The sequence below is a fragment of the Notechis scutatus genome, chromosome 1 (assembly GCF_049901735.1).
Source record: "Notechis scutatus isolate UNSWTSFEM ecotype Mainland chromosome 1, rNotScu1.2, whole genome shotgun sequence".
NCBI classification, from domain to species: domain Eukaryota; kingdom Metazoa; phylum Chordata; class Lepidosauria; order Squamata; family Elapidae; genus Notechis; species Notechis scutatus.
This window is the reverse complement of record NC_142009.1, coordinates 216,885,668-216,903,548: the sequence shown is the minus strand read 5'-3', so window position 1 is coordinate 216,903,548 and position 17,881 is coordinate 216,885,668. Positions and strand designations below refer to the sequence as shown.

Below are 17,881 nucleotides of genomic sequence, written 5' to 3'. Positions count from 1 at the left end.
CACCTTATGCATAATAGAGTTAGATGACTGAAATAAAATATATTGTTGTAATGTCTTATTAAGGTATAGTCTTCATACCTTATAGTGGAGTTTATAGCTCCAAGCTGATGTAAGTTGATACATTTCATACTGTTAATGCAAGATCGCTGGGATGAACATTCAGTAAATAATAGTTTTTCATCAGGAAAATAAAGATGTTCTAGGAGATACAAGTCAAACTTAATATATTATGGAGCTAAAATATGTGTCTCATGTTACTATTAGATAATGCTCACCTATCCTGCTAGACAATCAATGTATAAATTATATATCCCACTAGCTTCTAGCTGGAACATTATTTGTCTTGAAAATAGATAGATTTTTAATATTCATAAAGTTTCACAGACATCACTTTCCTATTCTTGCCAACCTATCTCATTTTCTCAAGAAAAAAAAAGGCTTATCATGGGAATAAGAAATAATACTAGGTTTTGGTCAGAATAAGACATTTATCAGTTCCTTGTTTCTCCATTGCAGTCCTTAGTGCTTAGTAGGAATTTCATTTGGCAATTGTTTATCCAAGGTATAGATATAAATCACATTCTTGCTTGTTGAGTTTTTATGAAAACTAGTGTAACTGCTTAAGAATTCCTTGGGCTTTATTGTGGTTACTTCTAGTTCCCCCACAATGTTCTTAGCAGTAACAAACAATTATTAATTTATTATTTATTTTATTAATTCATTAAATAATTCATCTATTAATTAAACCTATCAGTAACAAGTAATTTATGAAAAATCTATTGTAGGGGTACTCAACCCATGGCCGCAGTGTCGGTCTGTGGTGTGTTAGGAACTGGGCTGTGTAAACAGCAGGAGAGCAAACAAAGCTTAATCTGTGTGTATGCGGGATCTAGGTTGTATGCGAAACCATCCCCCTCCTTGGTTTGTGGAAGACATTTTTTCTTCCGAAACTAATCTCTGGTACCAGAAAGGTTGAGGACAGTTGTTCTATAGCACCTACCTTCTGAAACACCATCTGAAATTAGGTTAGCCTTGATTTTGTGGGCCATGGTGGCGCAGTGGTTAGAATGCAGTACTGCAGGCTACATCTGCTGCCTGTCTGCAGTTCAGCAGTTCGATTCCCTCCAGCTCAAGATTGACTCAACCTTCGAGACTTCCGGTTTGAGCTTCTTCGGCGATGGACCGAAATCTGCGATCATGCACGATTTCGATCTGTGCTCGCCGCCGGAGCGCCCCGAGCTGGCTGGATTCAGGGCTAAGCCAACCCATAGAGGTGGTGAAGAGGGGGGAGACTGCCAGCAGGGTTGAGGAGAGCCGCATCTCCTCCTCATCTGTCCATTACTTCCTTTCCCGAAGGCGGTTGCAGCGGTGGTCAGAAATGACCCCCTCAAAGAAGAACTCGACTGGAAAAGAATGTGCAGGAGGAAGATAAAAAGAGAAGGTTTTGGTTGACCGGGTTGAACTGAAAAAGCAACAACGTAAGGTACCCTGGAATTTGAACTATAAAAAATAACATTGTTCCCAAAGAGGACTTTGAAGCAGCGAAGGAGAGAGGGAAGGGAAAGGATTTGGCTTTTTTTTCTTCCCTTCCTTATACTGACAGCTAAGAGATTTAAGTAAGAAATTGACAAAAATTCACTTTGACATCAATAGGCATTTAAGATGAAAATAAAATGTCAAAGGGATAATAAAGACTTTTGGATACTCAAAAACCTTTAAAAGCAGGAAAGGAGAGAAAAGGAAAGAATAAATGGGCGGGATCTGGAAAAATGGAGGAGACTGCCTGGAACTAAAAGGAACTTACAGTGAAACCTTAACAAGATTCCTAAAAGATACATTCTAACTGAAACTTTGTAACAAAATAATAGAACCCCAGGAAGAGAAAGTGGAAAAAACAAGCAAGAAGAAACAGCTTTGGATTATTTGGATTACTTGGTGATTTTTGGCTATTGGATTTAAATGACTAAAATCAATCGGGTGGTTGTTTAAAAGTGTTTAAAATGGCATCACTTTTAGAAGAACTGAAAATGGAACTTAAAAAACAGAGTGAAGATGCGCAAGAAGGAAGAGGTTCTTTTGGCTTCGTATTTCAATTTTTAGAAATGGAGATCTGGTACTATGAGAAACACTAAGAAATGCTTTAGAACAAGAAGGTTGGGACAAAGAAGAAGCCACCTTTAATGATCAAGTAATTTTATGTGGGGAAAAAAAGGAAAGGGGGGAAAGAGAGTGAAAAGTTTTAAGATTTGAAAAAACAACCAAAAAAAAAAGAATAGTTTGAAAAATAATTACAATATTAGGAAGTAACAGAAGAGAGGATCACAGAAGAGAGAATTAGAAGTAGAGAGACAAGGGGGCAAAAAGGGGAGGGAGAAGAAGAGGGGGAAGAAGAAAGGAAAAGAATTATAAAAGACAGAAACAAGATATAGAGAAACAGGGAAAAGGTATAAGGATTGAAAGTATAAGCCTATTTAGAAATAATGGGTAATGTTAGGGATAACATTGGTTACCTAACTTAGTTTGGGTAAAATAATATATAAACTATGTTAGTGAGTTTAAGTGTATGTATCACTTTAAACTGTAAACCAAGTTTTTGGGTGTAAAAATCACCATAAGAGGGAGCAAGAGAGCTCACTGTTTACCCTGGCTTATACTGGATTGCTGACAAAGATGAATTGATGGTGATAACTGCGTGTTTGCTGAGAGAAGAAAAGGGGTTTGATTTTTCTTCATATCTCTGACTGCAAAAGAGATATATCACTGGACTGATTGATTGTAAGTTTAATGAACTCTTTTTCAACACTGGACTTTGCAAACTGAATAACCCCCGGACTGACTGAACTTAGTGTATGAAATATGGACCGTATGCTAGGGTGTATATCCCTAACAGGTGAAAATTTAATTGAAAAAAAATGAAAATGAAAAAAAATGAAAAAAGGATTCTGCAGAGGTACATAAGATAGTATTGTTATATTAGAAATATAAATAATTTTAGAAAATATGAAACAATGTATGATTAAAATGATGGATAAAATACATTGTAATGCAGTGGAATGTTTGTTAATAAATAAAATAAAGTGAATGAGAGAATGAAATTAGGAAAGGATGGGAACATTTTAATTATTAATGATTTATAAAAATATAAGTGAAGAGATATATGGAAAAAAAGAATTAATTATGGAAAGTTTGCAAGTGTTCACAAGGAAGTATGATATTCAATTGAAAAGAAATGTTAAAGATGTTAAGATTCTAACTAATATTAATGATATAATTTAATTGGAATGGAATGAGTGTTTTATTTACTATTGTTTTGTGTGTGTGTGTGTGTGTGTATCTTTGGTTATTCAGGTTTTCTCCCGCATAAAATAGGAAGTATCTAGGCAACGTTTCAATGAAATCTCACTCATCATCTTTAGGCTTGTGTCTTCGGCTTTGTGCTTCTCAGAGTAATGTGAGCTTGCAGTTGCTTCTTCCTTTTAACTGCTAGTGGGGGTGTGACTTGATTGGGTGGGGGCTTGGCTGTGTTCTGATTGGCTGGGGTGTGTTCTCATTGGTTGGGGTTTGGCTGTGTTCTGATTGGTTGTGGGGTTGGCTGTGTTCTGATTGGCTGGGGGTGTTGTCTGTTCAGGTGGGGGCTTGGTTGTGCTCAGGTTAGTCTTAGTTGCTGAGGGATTTGAGCTGGTGAGCTGTGATCCTGTTGTTTGGCTTCGCATTCGTGGTTGTGCCACATCTTCATGGTGGGCGTCAGTTTGCTTCATGTATGGGTTGGAGGGGTTTGAAGCGGGTAGTGATGCAGCTGCGGTACGGCTTCTGGTCCGTGGTCGTGTCTCATCTTCTGTGTGGGTGTGTTCTGATTGGTTGGGGGTTTGGCTGTGTTCTGATTGGCTGGGGGTGTGTTCTGTTCAGGTGGGGGCTTAGTTGTGCTCATTTTACGCGGGAGAAAACCCAAATAACCAAAGATCCACATACAAATACCCACAAAAACCTCAGAAAACATTTATATATATATATATATATATATATATATATATATATATATATATATATATATATATGTGTATGTGTATGTGTATGTGTATGTGTATGTGTATGTGTATGTGTATGTGTATGTGTGTATGTGTGTATGTGTGTATGTGTGTATGTGTATATGTGTATATGTGTATATGTATATATGTATAAACATAGTGTGTATTTTAAGAATGTACCAAGCAGAATTCAATTGGAATTTATGTACTATATTGAATGTTATAATTTTAAAGGCATAAATTGAAGTTTAAATAAGAGTTGAATGGATAAAATTAAAAGATATAAAGGTGTCATACTCCAATTAGTAACTACAGGGGGAAATTTGTTTAATGAGAAAAGATAATATGAAATTGAAACAGGACATGCAAAAGTATAAATATAATGATTGGAAAGACATTGAAACTTAGAAAAAGATATATAATTGAATTTAGATATGAGATAATTAAAATTAAAGTTGAGAAAACCAAAGGAGGGGAAAAATTATGGAGAAAATGTTAAAATAATAATAAGATATGGAACAGAACACAAAGATGAATATGAAACTGAGTTTGTGTCTGTATGAAGAAGTGATAACCCGGGGTCATGCTATTCTAAAAAAAGATGTTTTATTTGTATTATGTTTTGTGAAAACCCAAATAAAATTTATATTAAAGAAGATTGACTCAACCTTCCATCCTTCTGAGTTCTGTAAAATGGGGACCCAGATTGTTAGGGGCAATATGCTGACTCTGTAAAGCACTGTGAAGTGGTATATAAGTCTAAGCGCTATTGCTATTTGAAAAGTCATTAATAACTAGGTATTTGCTTAGGAACAAATAAGGGTCAGGAAGTTAATTGAGCCTAACTGGTTTCCTGAGTTGCCATACTATGTTTTTGCCTTTATCTTTAATTTTCTTCTCATTTTAATGGTGGTTTGGTTTTTAGATTCTGTTAGCTGCCCAAACTTTCAGTTCAAATAAATAAATATTGTGATTTGTAGTTTGGGAATCTGGTCCCTCTCTAACCCTCTCTTTGTGGGTCTTCTACTTGATTATGTTTTGGATATGATCATTGCTGTATGCTATTGAAAATTTTAAAAATGCCACAATTCCCAATGTGTTGTGGTTCGTCGGCAGCTTGTGCAGACAGCAGTGGAATTGGACAGTGGGGAAGAATGGGAACCAGTCCAGGAGTCTGGGGAGGACTCGGGCAAGGGTCCTGCATCCGATGCAGAGATAGGGCCAGAACCATCTGGGAGTTTTGGCTGACTCCAGAGCCTCCAGAGTCTGGCAGCAGCGGGCAGAGGAACAAGGGGAGCCTGTCCCCAGGGGCGTGTGCACAGAGCTGCTAGAAGGCAAGAGCAGCTAAGACAAAAGAGGCGACTGGGGAGTAAGGCTTGGAGGTGATTGCCCCTCCCCTGAGGTATAAAGGAAGTGCAAAGGTAGAGAAACCTTTGCAGGAAGCAAAGTCGTTCACTCTGTTCGGAAGCTCTGTGAAGACTTTGTACTTTGGTTGGTTTTTTTCAGTTAATTTGACACTTTAGTTGGCAGCAATTCAAAGGAGATAAAGGTGTGTGCTTATCTCGAGGGACTGTTTGGGACTCATTACGAGCTGGGAATGAAAATAATTCCCAGCATTGAAATAAAAAAAGAGTTGTTTGGACTAAGCGTGTGTTTAATTACGATCTCAGGAAGCCTTGGTCAGAAGACAAAGTACCATAATCCAGAACATTATTAATAATAAGTGATTGTCCAATTTCTTCTTAAAAACCTCAGATGAGAATGATAACGAAGATTAAAGAACAAATGGTGGGGATGAAGGATCACATCCCAAACACCCTTCAGAGAGTTGAGTCTTTGCTGGTTTCTAGAAGGCCATCACCAAAGGGGCCAGGAGTTTAAGATCAAGAAGGCTATTCCCCAAAAATAGGCACCATTGATGAGCTTGCTGACATTGGTGGGAAAGTCGGTCCCATATTCCAGAGCTGCAGTAGTCACAGGACTGGCCCTTTGGTCATCCCAGAGCAGCTGCTCTTCCACCGGGTGCACCCGCCTTCCATGGACTGGAGGAGCTGCTCTGGGATGACCAAAGGGCCAGTCTTGTGACTACTGCAACTCTGGAATATGGGACTGACTTTCCCACCAACACCAGCAAGCCACCTCGGGGCAGACTTCCCTCCCTCACCTTTGGTCTTACCTTCCAGTTCCAGCTCACGTGGCTCTACTCAAGGTAAGGTTTGTGCTCAGCCGAAGGGTGGGGGCCAGCGGGTGGGTGGGCCATGTGGGTGGCGCAGCCTTGTCTTCCCGTGCAGCATGGATTAATTGCTTTGGGGGGGACATTTCTCTGCGGACCACCAAAATTTTCTCGTGGACCACCAGTGGCGACCACTGCTTTAGTGGACTTCTTTGCTTGGATACATATGAGGTTCCATGTGGGAATGAGATGTTTTCTTTTTATATTATTGTTTCAGATTGTTATTGCTAAATATATGTGCCTTTATATTTGAAGACTATACTTTGAGGTCCGATGTGATATCACTATTGGTACCAAATAGTTGATAAGTGATACGTTGATAAGACAAGATAATAAGTCTTATTTCAGCCCACTGTGTGAGCACAATATATAGTTGCCCAGAGTTGCTTTGTGAGATGGCCAGCATATAAATTTAAAAAATAAATTAAAATAAATATTAAGAATTTTGGGCAGAATTTGTGCCAGAAAACATTATCCATTGTATCCCAGTCATCAATTCATGGATTAATGTTCTTGTTTTCACTTGAATAAAATTAAATTACAAATATATTAGAACTAATAATTTAATTTTACAAGCAATGTATTTTATATATATATATATATATATATATATATATATATATATATATATATATATATATATATATATATATGTATGTACGTATGTATATATGTATATATGAATGACAAGGTACTGTGCCATTTACTGACACCAATGTAGAATCTAAAAACACCTTTTTATGTTTTTTAGTTTACATCAGCCATTGGCCGAAACAAAGCATACCATTTCACTGAATAATATATGCTTAGTATTGGAGTATTTTTTTTTATTTTTCTGCATAGTACAGAATATGCATTTTCTCTTTATGTATGTGTTGGGAGAGCATAATAAAAATGGTGGCTAATGTTAATCATGAGAATAGCATTAAGGTATAAAATGTAAACTATATAACCTACATAATAACAAACAGAATGTATAACCAATATATCAGGCAATTGCTTTAAAAGGCATATTGAGCAGAAAATACAAGTCTTTGCAAAATAAAAAGGGTTGAACAGCACACTGAACATAATAATAGAGTGGACACTTGGCTCCTATAAAAAGGATCTCTATAATTTTGGGATAGCAGCCAATAATGCCTGCTCTTGTCTCTGATTCAGGATGTTTGGTAACAATAGTAGACAAATGAGAAATAAATGGAGGGATAAAGGATAGGAAGAGACAGGCATAGTCACCCAGGACTCGCATTATAGATAGAGCGGTCCAACCTCTCTACTGTACTTTTGATTGCATTTTATAGCGATTATAAAAGGAGATGTGATATTCAGTAGTTAACACTAAATTATTTGTGTTATAAAAAAGGAAATAGCTTCTCCCAGATTGCTAGTACAGGACTTTTCTCTCAATAATTCCACAGGAATGGGCTTAGTGGATTTTTTTAAAATCATGATGACTGCTGGAAAGGAAACATTTGAAGGCTTCCTCCCTGCTTGCAGCTGTCTGAAGCCTAATAAACAAATTCAGTGCAAACATCTCTCATCTCTTTCAGAATGTTATCAGATAAATAAGGGGAACTTGTTTTATGTCACTACAGTCTCACTAAAAACAAGATATGTCACTAGAAGGCAAAATCATGAAAGTGCACCTCACTTACTGTGGCCATATCATGTGGGGAAACTCACTGAAGAAATCAATTATGTTTGGAAGAATTAGCATTAAAAGAAAACCAGGCCATCAAAGAACATGGTGGCTGGACTCCATCAAATCTGACACCATTTGAAAAGCATAGAAAAACTCAAATAAGTAATGCAAGATTAGAAAGTGTCAAGAGACCTAATCCATAGAATTGCCAAGAGTTGGACATGACTGAATAGATATCCTCATCCTCATCTCACTAAAAAAAATAGTTGATAGCTAGGGTTGCTCTTAGGCCTGATTTTGCTGTAGCAGCTTTTGGTTAAGAATGATCTTGCCATGATATCCACATTCTGGCAGGTGAATCATAAACTTGCTATGATATGTAGCTCAGTTGTAATCCATGAGATTATTTATTATGGATATTTATGAAAGTCAGGAAAAATGCTATGGAGAATGTTTTGTTAATTATAATTCAAATATTTAATACTGGAAACAGGAACAGCATGTATGAAATATAAAATCATTTCTTTAACACACTGTTCCAAATCAGCCTTCTACAGTAAGGGCATCCTCTCCAGATGTGTGGACTTCATTTACAGAATGCCTAACCAATATGGCTATTGCTCAAAATTCTGGGAGCTGAGATCCATAATCTAGCTCAGTGGTTCCTAACCTTGGCAACTGTAATATAAGTGCAGTTCAGCTCTGAGGCTTCCCAGCCAGCATGTTGTCAAGATTGAGAAACACTAAGCTAGAGGATGCCCATACTGCAGGAAGGCGATTTTAGCATAGTCTGAGCAAGTAAAAGAAAAGTAGGCAATGTTTTTAGCCAAGAAAGCATGTTCAGTCTGTGGGAGGGGACTTTTAATTTAAGAAGCGATCCTTGTTCTTGGAATTACTCAGTGAGCATAAGAGAGAGAATGACTGCCTGTATGGTGTTAGTGGCACATTCAGTAAATATAAATGTGGTGTGTGTGCTGCCATTAACAAAATCTTGTCGTTCCCCACCCCTCAATATACAGTATATCTTGGTAATGGTAAAGAATTTTGACACTTAGCACATGGGGGGGGGGGTGTTCCATAATCACCTATAGATCTCTAAAACTTACTGTTTACAGGAGAGAAAAAGTATCTTAGTTGCTGCTTTGGCAGCTGAGCTGAGAGAGCTCTGTGATCAACCATAAACTTGTTTCACTGTACTGACAGAACAGCTGTTAACACATGTAAAAGCTGAACAGCCCAGTTAACACTCATGCTTTCATTAACAGTACAGCTGTGTGAGAGAGAAAAAGAATCTTAGACCTTTGCACCTAAGAATAGGCAATGGTTGATCTTCCAGATGCTGATAAACCTGTTCCCAGCAGCCCTCGTCAAAATGGGTAATGGCAGAGAAATGATGGATACTATGGATACCTTATAGAGCAGGGGTGTCAAACTCAATTTCATTGAGGGCTGCATCAGGGCTGTGGTTGACCTTGGGGGGCTGGGTAGGCGTTGCTGGCTGGGTGAGTGTGGCTGACTGGGTGGGTGTGACTAACTAGGTGGGCGGGGCCAGCTTGATGCCACTCCCCAAACTGCTGGCATGTTTCCTTTTCGCATTGGGTAGACTGGGACAAAGCCAGGCTGACCTAAACTTTCCTCTTCGCATTGGGTAGACCGGGACGGCCCTGTGGGCAGGATCCAGCCTGCAGGCTTTGAGTTTGACACATGTTGCAAATATTTGGTGTACATTGAGAATAGCAGTGGGCATGACCTGTGAAAATGGCAAAGAATAATTCTTATTAGCCATTCCATAGTGAACACTAGTAGTTCTTGGTTTATTTAAAAATCTGTCTCTTAAGCAGACTTTAGTATCTTTAGTATTAGGAATTGAAATTGCTGCAGCAGTGAGACATAAGAATAGAAATTCAAGTCTTTTGTAGCTCTAATGTGTTTCTATAGTGTTTATCACTTCTTATTTTTCCATTCTTTTGCACTGGACGTTTAGATTTACTGTATGCATGAGAGGGCAAAAACAACTTAGTGCTTGGGTTCACATTAAGACATAATAACATTTATTTGTTTGGGCATAACATATTGTGCGAAACACTGCAACTGTGTTTGGCTGAACTGGATTTCTCATTTATTGTGCACTCAGCCAACAGAAGAACTGGATTTTTGCTATGCTATACAATTTTCCTCAGGACTTCATTTACAAAGGAATCCAAAGCAGATGCATGTGCCCTTTTCTGAGGCTAAGGTTAAAGAATTTGTGTCATAATAAATAAGACTTCCTTTTGAAATTTACTTGTACTTTTCTTTTTATCTTGGCATTGCAGGCTATCTTTCCAGCATGTGTGTTACCATCAAAGATATCACCTCTGATAGAAAAAATTAGTGATCAGAAGGACTTCAAGAAGCTGTTGAGAACACGAAATAATGTATTGGTGCTATATTCCAAATCTGGTGAGTGTTCTTCAGTTTGAAAACATTTTAAGGATAATTAGTATTTAAACAAACATACTTGCCTAGATGAGAAGATAGGAAAAGCAGGAAAGTGTTTTAAAATCAAGATTTTGCACAACACTTCTACAGGACCTGCTTTAGAAACTAAAACTTGCAGATAAAATTTAGAGTGAGTTTATATCAATATTCAATTCTTCTCTGGTTACTTGATCTGTCTCATGATGTTAAATTACTTATTTTATTATTGTAATTTCTATAGCACTTCTCTTTAGAAAGACCTGCACAAAGTATGCAACCAATAACTATAGAAATAGTTTTTAAACATATTTGCAGCTATTTTATAACACACACACATACACACACACAAACACACACAAACATGGCTGGTACCATAAACCTAGATAGTGGAAATACAGGTTAAAATTTAAGCATATATATTTCCACTATCTAGGTTTATGGTTAAAATAAAGTGTGTGTATGTATATGAGTGTGTGTGTGTGTGTGTGTGTGTGTGTGTGTGTGTGTGTGTTCTGTCTCACCTTTCTTCTTTCCAAAAGATGAAAGAGTACAAACTCACACAAACACAGGCAGGCAGGCTGGCTCGAACTTCACAGAGTTAATTCTTTGGAACTGATAACGTCCTTGGCATTCCAACACGCTCTGCCTGCCAAGTCCGAACTGATAACAAGTAAAAAGCTACTTACAGAAAATTACAAGGCAGACCACAAAAATCATTCACAAAGAAAACCTGAAGTAAGATCAAACTTTGTCCCGTACAAAGTTCCAGCCGACAACACACCCACTTTTATCCCCTGTGGGGTGTGGCTCAATGACTCAGCTCACTCTCTGACCCTCCCACGCCTCCTATGTTGCTTCTCACGTTTCTCCCTACGACGCTGCCTAGGATCAAGCCAACATTCTTCCTCTTGACTCCCTGTCAGGGGCTGCTCTGATATGCCTTCCTCCTGATTAATCTCAGGCTGTTCCTCTCGGTTGTCTGATGAAACCTGAGGCATTATCAGGGAGGAAGGCATTGCCAGAGAGGAAGTTCCTGGGGAGGAAGGCATTCCCTGTTCCTCCTCCTCATCTTCTGAGTCCTCTTCCTCTAACAGCACAGGCTCGGGAATCGGAGCCACAATACATACATACATACATACATACATACATACATACATACATACATACATACATACATACATATTAACCTGCATTTAACCTGCATATGCATGTATATGTGTGCATGTGTGTGTGTATGTGTATGAAATGCAGTTAAATGCAAGTTAAAGTAAAGTGTTTGTGTATGTGTGTATATAAATTGCATTTCTACTATCTAGATTTATGGTATCTGCCTTAAGTGCATACAACAGATATCTGCTTGTTTTCTCCTTAGTTTTTATTCATGTATTTATAATCAAATTTCTAGGCCATCCAACTCCAGTGTTTTTGCATGGCTTTAGCATAAAGAACCAATAAAATCAAAATCAACCCCAAAAGATACTGACATCTGCTTCCCCCAACAGAAGTAGAAACTCACCCCTCACCCCAAGCATTCTAACCTAAGATCTCGGCTAGGGGACAAAAAGTCATATTTAAAGGTTCTTTTAAAAGCTGGTAAGGTGGGTGTTGTGCAAATTTTTGCGGGCATGCTGTTCAAGCAGCAGGCGGGGCAACCAGCAAGGCCTTGGTAGATGAAATTGCTTAATCTTCAAATGCAACAGAGACCTAACTTTGAATTCTAACAGGACAGTCAGAAACCATAAGAGACACAAGGTCCCTGAAAATAATTAGCCCCTGTGCCTACTTGGCAAACCGGTAACAGTTGTTTTAATCCTTAACACAGTTAAGTTGTTTATTTATGCCTATTTATGCATTTTTATTGTCATGTGCTTTGCATTATCTGACGCTTCATCAATTTCTATTAATCTCTTGCCTGCTAGTCACCCACCTGCTGTTTCATTCTGTTGGTATGAACTTGCTTAAGCCCCCATTGCTTTTGCTGCTATTTGTTTTCTTCTTCCACCTCTATCCCCTTTTCTGCAGTGCAGTTTTTCTTCCACTTTTTAAAATCATCCATAACAGATTGTGAGCTACTCTTGGCAAGATGATTTACATGAACCTGGCCCATTTAGAAGGTGGGTTAATTACACTCATGTATAGTTGTTAATTACACTCATGTATAGTTGGCAAGAAGATGCATTTCTGCCCGTTAGCTCAAAAATTAGACCAAATTTAATGGCCTCAATGCCTTCTCCTTCACACTTCTTTTTTTCAGTCAAGGAATAAGAAACTAGCCAAATTATGTGTGCTTTTAACAATTTGTTAAAATATTATGCATTTAGGCTTCCAATTCCAACTCCACTATTTCTGAAGGAATTCCCTTTGGTTTCAGAAAAAAACTATCCTGTAATCTGCAACTCTTACACTGCAAAAACATATGGACGACACAACTCGACCAGGGCAAAGCAATAGACGCAATCTACATAGACTTCTGTAAAGCCTTTGATTCAGTGGTACACGACAAACTACTCCTAAAAATAAAATCCTATGGTATCTCTGGACAACTGAATAACTGGATAGAAGCATTCCTGTCAAACAGACAACAAATGGTCAAAATCGGGAGCGTCCTATCAAATCCAGTACCTGTCAATAGTGGTGTTCCCCAAGGCAGTGTTCTAGGACCAACTCTCTTCATACTCTACATAAACGACCTCTGTGATCATATTAAGAGCAATTGCGTTCTCTTCGCTGATGATGTAAAGCTGTTCAATACCACAGACAATACTGCTACCCTACAAAAGATCTTGACTATGTATCAGAATGGTCAAACAAATGGCAACTTCAAATCTCAACAAATAAATGCTCTGTCTTACATATTGGCAAAAAAATCAGAAAATAAAATACAAGCTGAATAGTCAAGATCTTGTTGATGACCCATGCTCTGTAAAGGACCTTGGAATACTCACCTCTAATGATCTAAGTGCTAGAGCCCACTGCAACTACATAGCCAAAAAGGCATTAAGAGTTGTTAACCTAATCCTACGTAGCTTTTTCTCTGGTAATATCACACTACTAACCAGAGCATACAAAACATTTGCTAGACCAATACTTGAATACAGTTCATCAGTCTGGAACCCACATTATGTATCTGATATTAGCACAATTGAGAAAGTCCAGAAATATTTCACAAGAAGAGTTCTCCACTCCTCTACTCGTTGTAGAATACCTTATGCCACCAGACTTGAAATTCTAGAACTAGAAAACCTTGAATTACGCCGTCTTCGGTCTGACTTAAGCATGGTATATAAAATCATACATTGCAATGTCCTACCTGTCAATGAATACTTCAGCTTCAACCATAACAGCACAAGAGCACACAATAGATACAAACTCAAAGTAAACCACACCAAACTTGATTGCAGGAAATACGAATTCAGCAATAGAGTGGTCAATGTCTGAATACTCTACCCGACTCTGTAGTTTCTTCCCCAAACCCCAAAAACTTTAACCTTAGACTGTCTACTATTGACCTCACCCCTTTCCTAAGAGGTCTGTAGGGGCGTGCATAAGCGCACCAACGTGCCTACCGTCCCTGTCCTATTGTTTCTCTTATTCTTTTATTTTTCTTATATGTACCCATTTCATGTATTCACAACTATGTATACATTTATACTTATTATCTTGTAAACAATTGGCAAATCAAATAAATAAAAATAAAATAAAATAAATATCTGAGTAACTGATTTGAGGATATTTTCCTGTGACAAATTAGCTTCTCTGAATTTCATACTTTTCTGATATTACAATAAATCAGCTAGTGGGCAGCATTCGAGTCAAAGCAGAATTTTTGTGGAATCCTATCAGTTATCCTGGTAACCGAAAGTAGTGTTTCTCCCTGTTTTTGTGAAGACAAGTTTGGCCTTTCTTGCAAATTTGTCTTTATTAATTAAAAATAGAAAATGACAATTGCTTGTTTCAAATGTCTTTCCAAACTATAATTGCAGAACTTGAACTATGGCTTATACTAATATAATGATTGTAACTGCCAAAACCATTATATGTGCTAGATTTGATGGTCATGAATTATGATATGGTTGGTCTGATATCTGACCTGACAAATCATAATCAAGATAGCAGGTTGCTGAATTTTGGAACAGGAAAACGTTCTTATTATTTCCTCAGATGAAAGTGGTGAGTAGGTATAAAATGTGATTTACATTGAACTTACAAGCTCAAATCAAAGTTTGATTTCTGTGGTAATGTACATACATATATAGATGAATAGGCCAACAAATAGATATAATAGGTTTGGATTTCAACTATTTTAATAACTTAGAAATATGCATAAGTGTACCATAAATAGATCATTCCATAAATAGAACACCAACTTAATGAGGCCTTGCTCAGATTAAATATGCAGGTTCTGATGTATGTACGTTTCTGTATGTTTCATATTTCTAGGCCACCCATTTCCCTCCAAAGGGATTCTGGGTGGTATACAGTACAATATCATCATATAATTCAATATATAAAAGGAAAGTTATTGAAGTTAATTTAGGATTAAAATTTTAAAAATTATAAAATTATAAAAATTTCAAAAAACCCAAAAAATTCCAAGAAGGCATTTTGACCTTGATAAAATTGGATAATAAAGACTGAGGGAGGGCTCTCATGGCACCAACCAACCCCACAATGGCATAATCCTTTGTGCCTTCCATGCAAGGCTACAAAACCATGTTTTAACCACATTTCAGAAGGCCATGAGAGTGGGGGCCTGCCTCACCTTTTGGGGAAGGATATCCCATTGTGTGGGGGCAACAGCAGATATGGATCTCATCCTAGACACTGGGAATTTAGTTGGGATATAGACGATATCACATTTTCCTGGCTCAAGTTTTCCACAGTGGGAGCCAGTGTGGAATAGGAAAGCTGTTGTTGGCAGCAATGACTAAGAGAAAGTACAGGAGAATTTTTTTTTAAGAAGTTCAGTGGGATGAGTTGGCTGATTGAGATGCCATGCTTCAAATGCAGTGTCAGCAGCTAAGGGAAAGAAGATGCTAGGAATATTGGGGAAAGGGGTAAATGGACTGGTTGGGTAATGCAATGCTGTAATCCAGATGCATTGGCCAAGAAGAAGGAAGCCTTTGGTAAAGGTTGTTGGGTGATTAGTAAGGAGGAAGAGAGAGGGGACAAACTTGCATTATTTGCTGCACAAGAGTCTTGTTGGAGTTTATTTTGGCTAAAACATGCAACAATGAAGTTGTTCAGGTATTCCGTTTAGATTAGGCTGTGAACTGTAACCTGTTCAGAATGGCTCAGCTGAAGTGCTACATCATAACCTGCTTGTTTTGTATGTAAAACAAATACGTTTTCTGTTTCATTTGCATGTTTAAGCAAAACCTTGTCAAACAATGTACTAAATTACACCAAATTGTTTGCGCAAATAGAAAGGCTGAGATAGTGAGACGAACCGAAAATATTGAAATATTTATTAGGGAAAGGCATAATTTAGAAATGGCTTCTGGTCCACACAGGCTCCCACAAAGAACTATAAACAATTACATTAGTGCTATGAAATAATCAATTAGGAGATAAATGCAGGAGGGAAAAAAGGCAACAGAAAACCAGTCTCATCTACAATATCTAGAAAACACATTTAAACATATTCTGAAAAATCTACATAAGCCATCCTGGATAGTGTCTCTTTTTTATGGTCCTTCGGTAGTAGGCAAAAAGGTTGGAAATTGCAAGGAAATAGGATAAGATTTTTTTTTCTTTTCCTTTTATTCTGAACATATCTGAAAAAGCTCTATGCATCTTTGATGTATACTTCTTTTTGGAGGTTGCTTTTTAAATACATCACATTAAACTCTTTTAGAAAGAGTAAGTGATAACACAGTTGTAGGCATGCTTATGCGGACATTAAATTCACTATGTCATCAAGTTTTCTTGGGACATTGGTTGGAACAGAATAATGCACAACTTCTAGTTTTCCACATAGTGTGGATAGATAACTTTATTTTTTATCTGTTCATTTGTGAATAAAATTTTAAATTCCTGGATGCTATGAGCTAGAAAGTCATAAAAATGACTTAAAAATAAACTAATGTATTCAGCTGGTTTAAAACAGTGGTCCCCAACCTTTTTGTACCAGGGACCAGTTTCACGCAGAAACACTTTTTCAAGGACCGGGGGAGGAAGTCGAAGTTTGGTGGTTTGCTTGCAGACGTTTCATTACCTGACTCAGGTAACATCTGATGTTGTTACCTAGTCGGGTAACAAAACGTCTGCTGTGCAGCAAACCACCAAGTTCAGGGAGCGCCAATGCCTCCTCATTGCAACCCTGAGCGACAGATACATTACAACAGATGAAGACAGCAGAACAAGAAGAAGGAGAGGAAGCCATTTTTAATAAATTTCAGAACTCGACCAAGAAAGAAGGAAGAGTGAAAGGAAGAGAAATAAAGGACTTAAGATTTAAAAACACTTAAGAAAGGGAAAAATAAGGTGCAAAATCAATATAATGATAGTAAACAAAAGGGAAAAGGAACACGACAGAGAAGGGAAGCCAGTAAGGCAGAGGCTAGAAGAAGGGGGTAGAAAGGTTTGTTGGGAGAAGAAAGAAAGGGAAAAGGTGGAGAAAAGCTACAAAGTTTTGAAATTAAAATGGGAAAAAAGGAATCTTTTTTTTAGGGATAAAGGATAAAGTATAACTTCTTCAAAAAGATTTTGCAGGGTACATAAGATGATATTGTAGTATTGTATTAGAAATAGAAAACTTAAATGGTTTAAGAGTTGATAAGAGATTAAAATGTTGAAATAATAAAGACTGAGGGAGGGCTCTCATGGCACCAACCAACCCCACAATGGCATAATCCTTTGTGCCTTCCATTTAGCAAGGCTACAAAACCATGTTTTAACCACATTTCAGAAGGCCATGAGAGTTAGGGAATGGAAGGCATCATACTCTGATTAGTGGGGGCCTGCCTCACCTTTTGGGGAAGGATATCCCATTGTGTGGGGGCAACAGCAGATATGGATCTCATCCTAGACACTGGGAATTTAGTTGGGATATAGACGATATCACATTTTCCTGGCTCAAGTTTTCCACAGTGGGAGCCAGTGTGGAATAGGAAAGCTGTTGTTGGCAGCAATGACTAAGAGAAAGTACAGGAGAATTTTTTTTAAGAAGTTCAGTGGGATGAGTTGGCTGATTGAGATGCCATGCTTCAAATGCAGTGTCAGCAGCTAAGGGAAAGAAGATGCTAGGAATATTGGGGAAAGGGGTAAATGGACTGGTTGGGTAATGCAATGCTGTAATCCAGATGCATTGGCCAAGAAGAAGGAAGCCTTTGGTAAAGGTTGTTGGGTGATTAGTAAGGAGGAAGAGAGAGGGGACAAACTTGCATTATTTGCTGCACAAGAGTCTTGTTGGAGTTTATTTTGGCTAAAACATGCAACAATGAAGTTGTTCAGGTATTCCGTTTAGATTAGGCTGAACTGTAACCTGTTCAGAATGGCTCAGCTGAAGTGCTACATCAT

At 37.8% G+C, this 17,881-nt stretch overlaps 1 protein-coding gene across 2 annotated transcripts in view; it reads left to right on the top strand.

Moving 5' to 3' along the window:
* The window catches only part of PDIA5 (protein disulfide isomerase family A member 5), a 251,595-nt gene that overhangs the window by 68,062 nt on the left and 165,652 nt on the right, over window positions 1-17,881 (top strand). For both annotated transcript variants that reach the window (XM_087950217.1, XM_087950218.1), the window contains exon 2: window positions 10,216-10,342. In XM_087950217.1, the coding sequence (XP_087806343.1) occupies window positions 10,216-10,342 (127 nt within the window). The remainder of the gene's footprint in view (window positions 1-10,215; window positions 10,343-17,881) is intronic.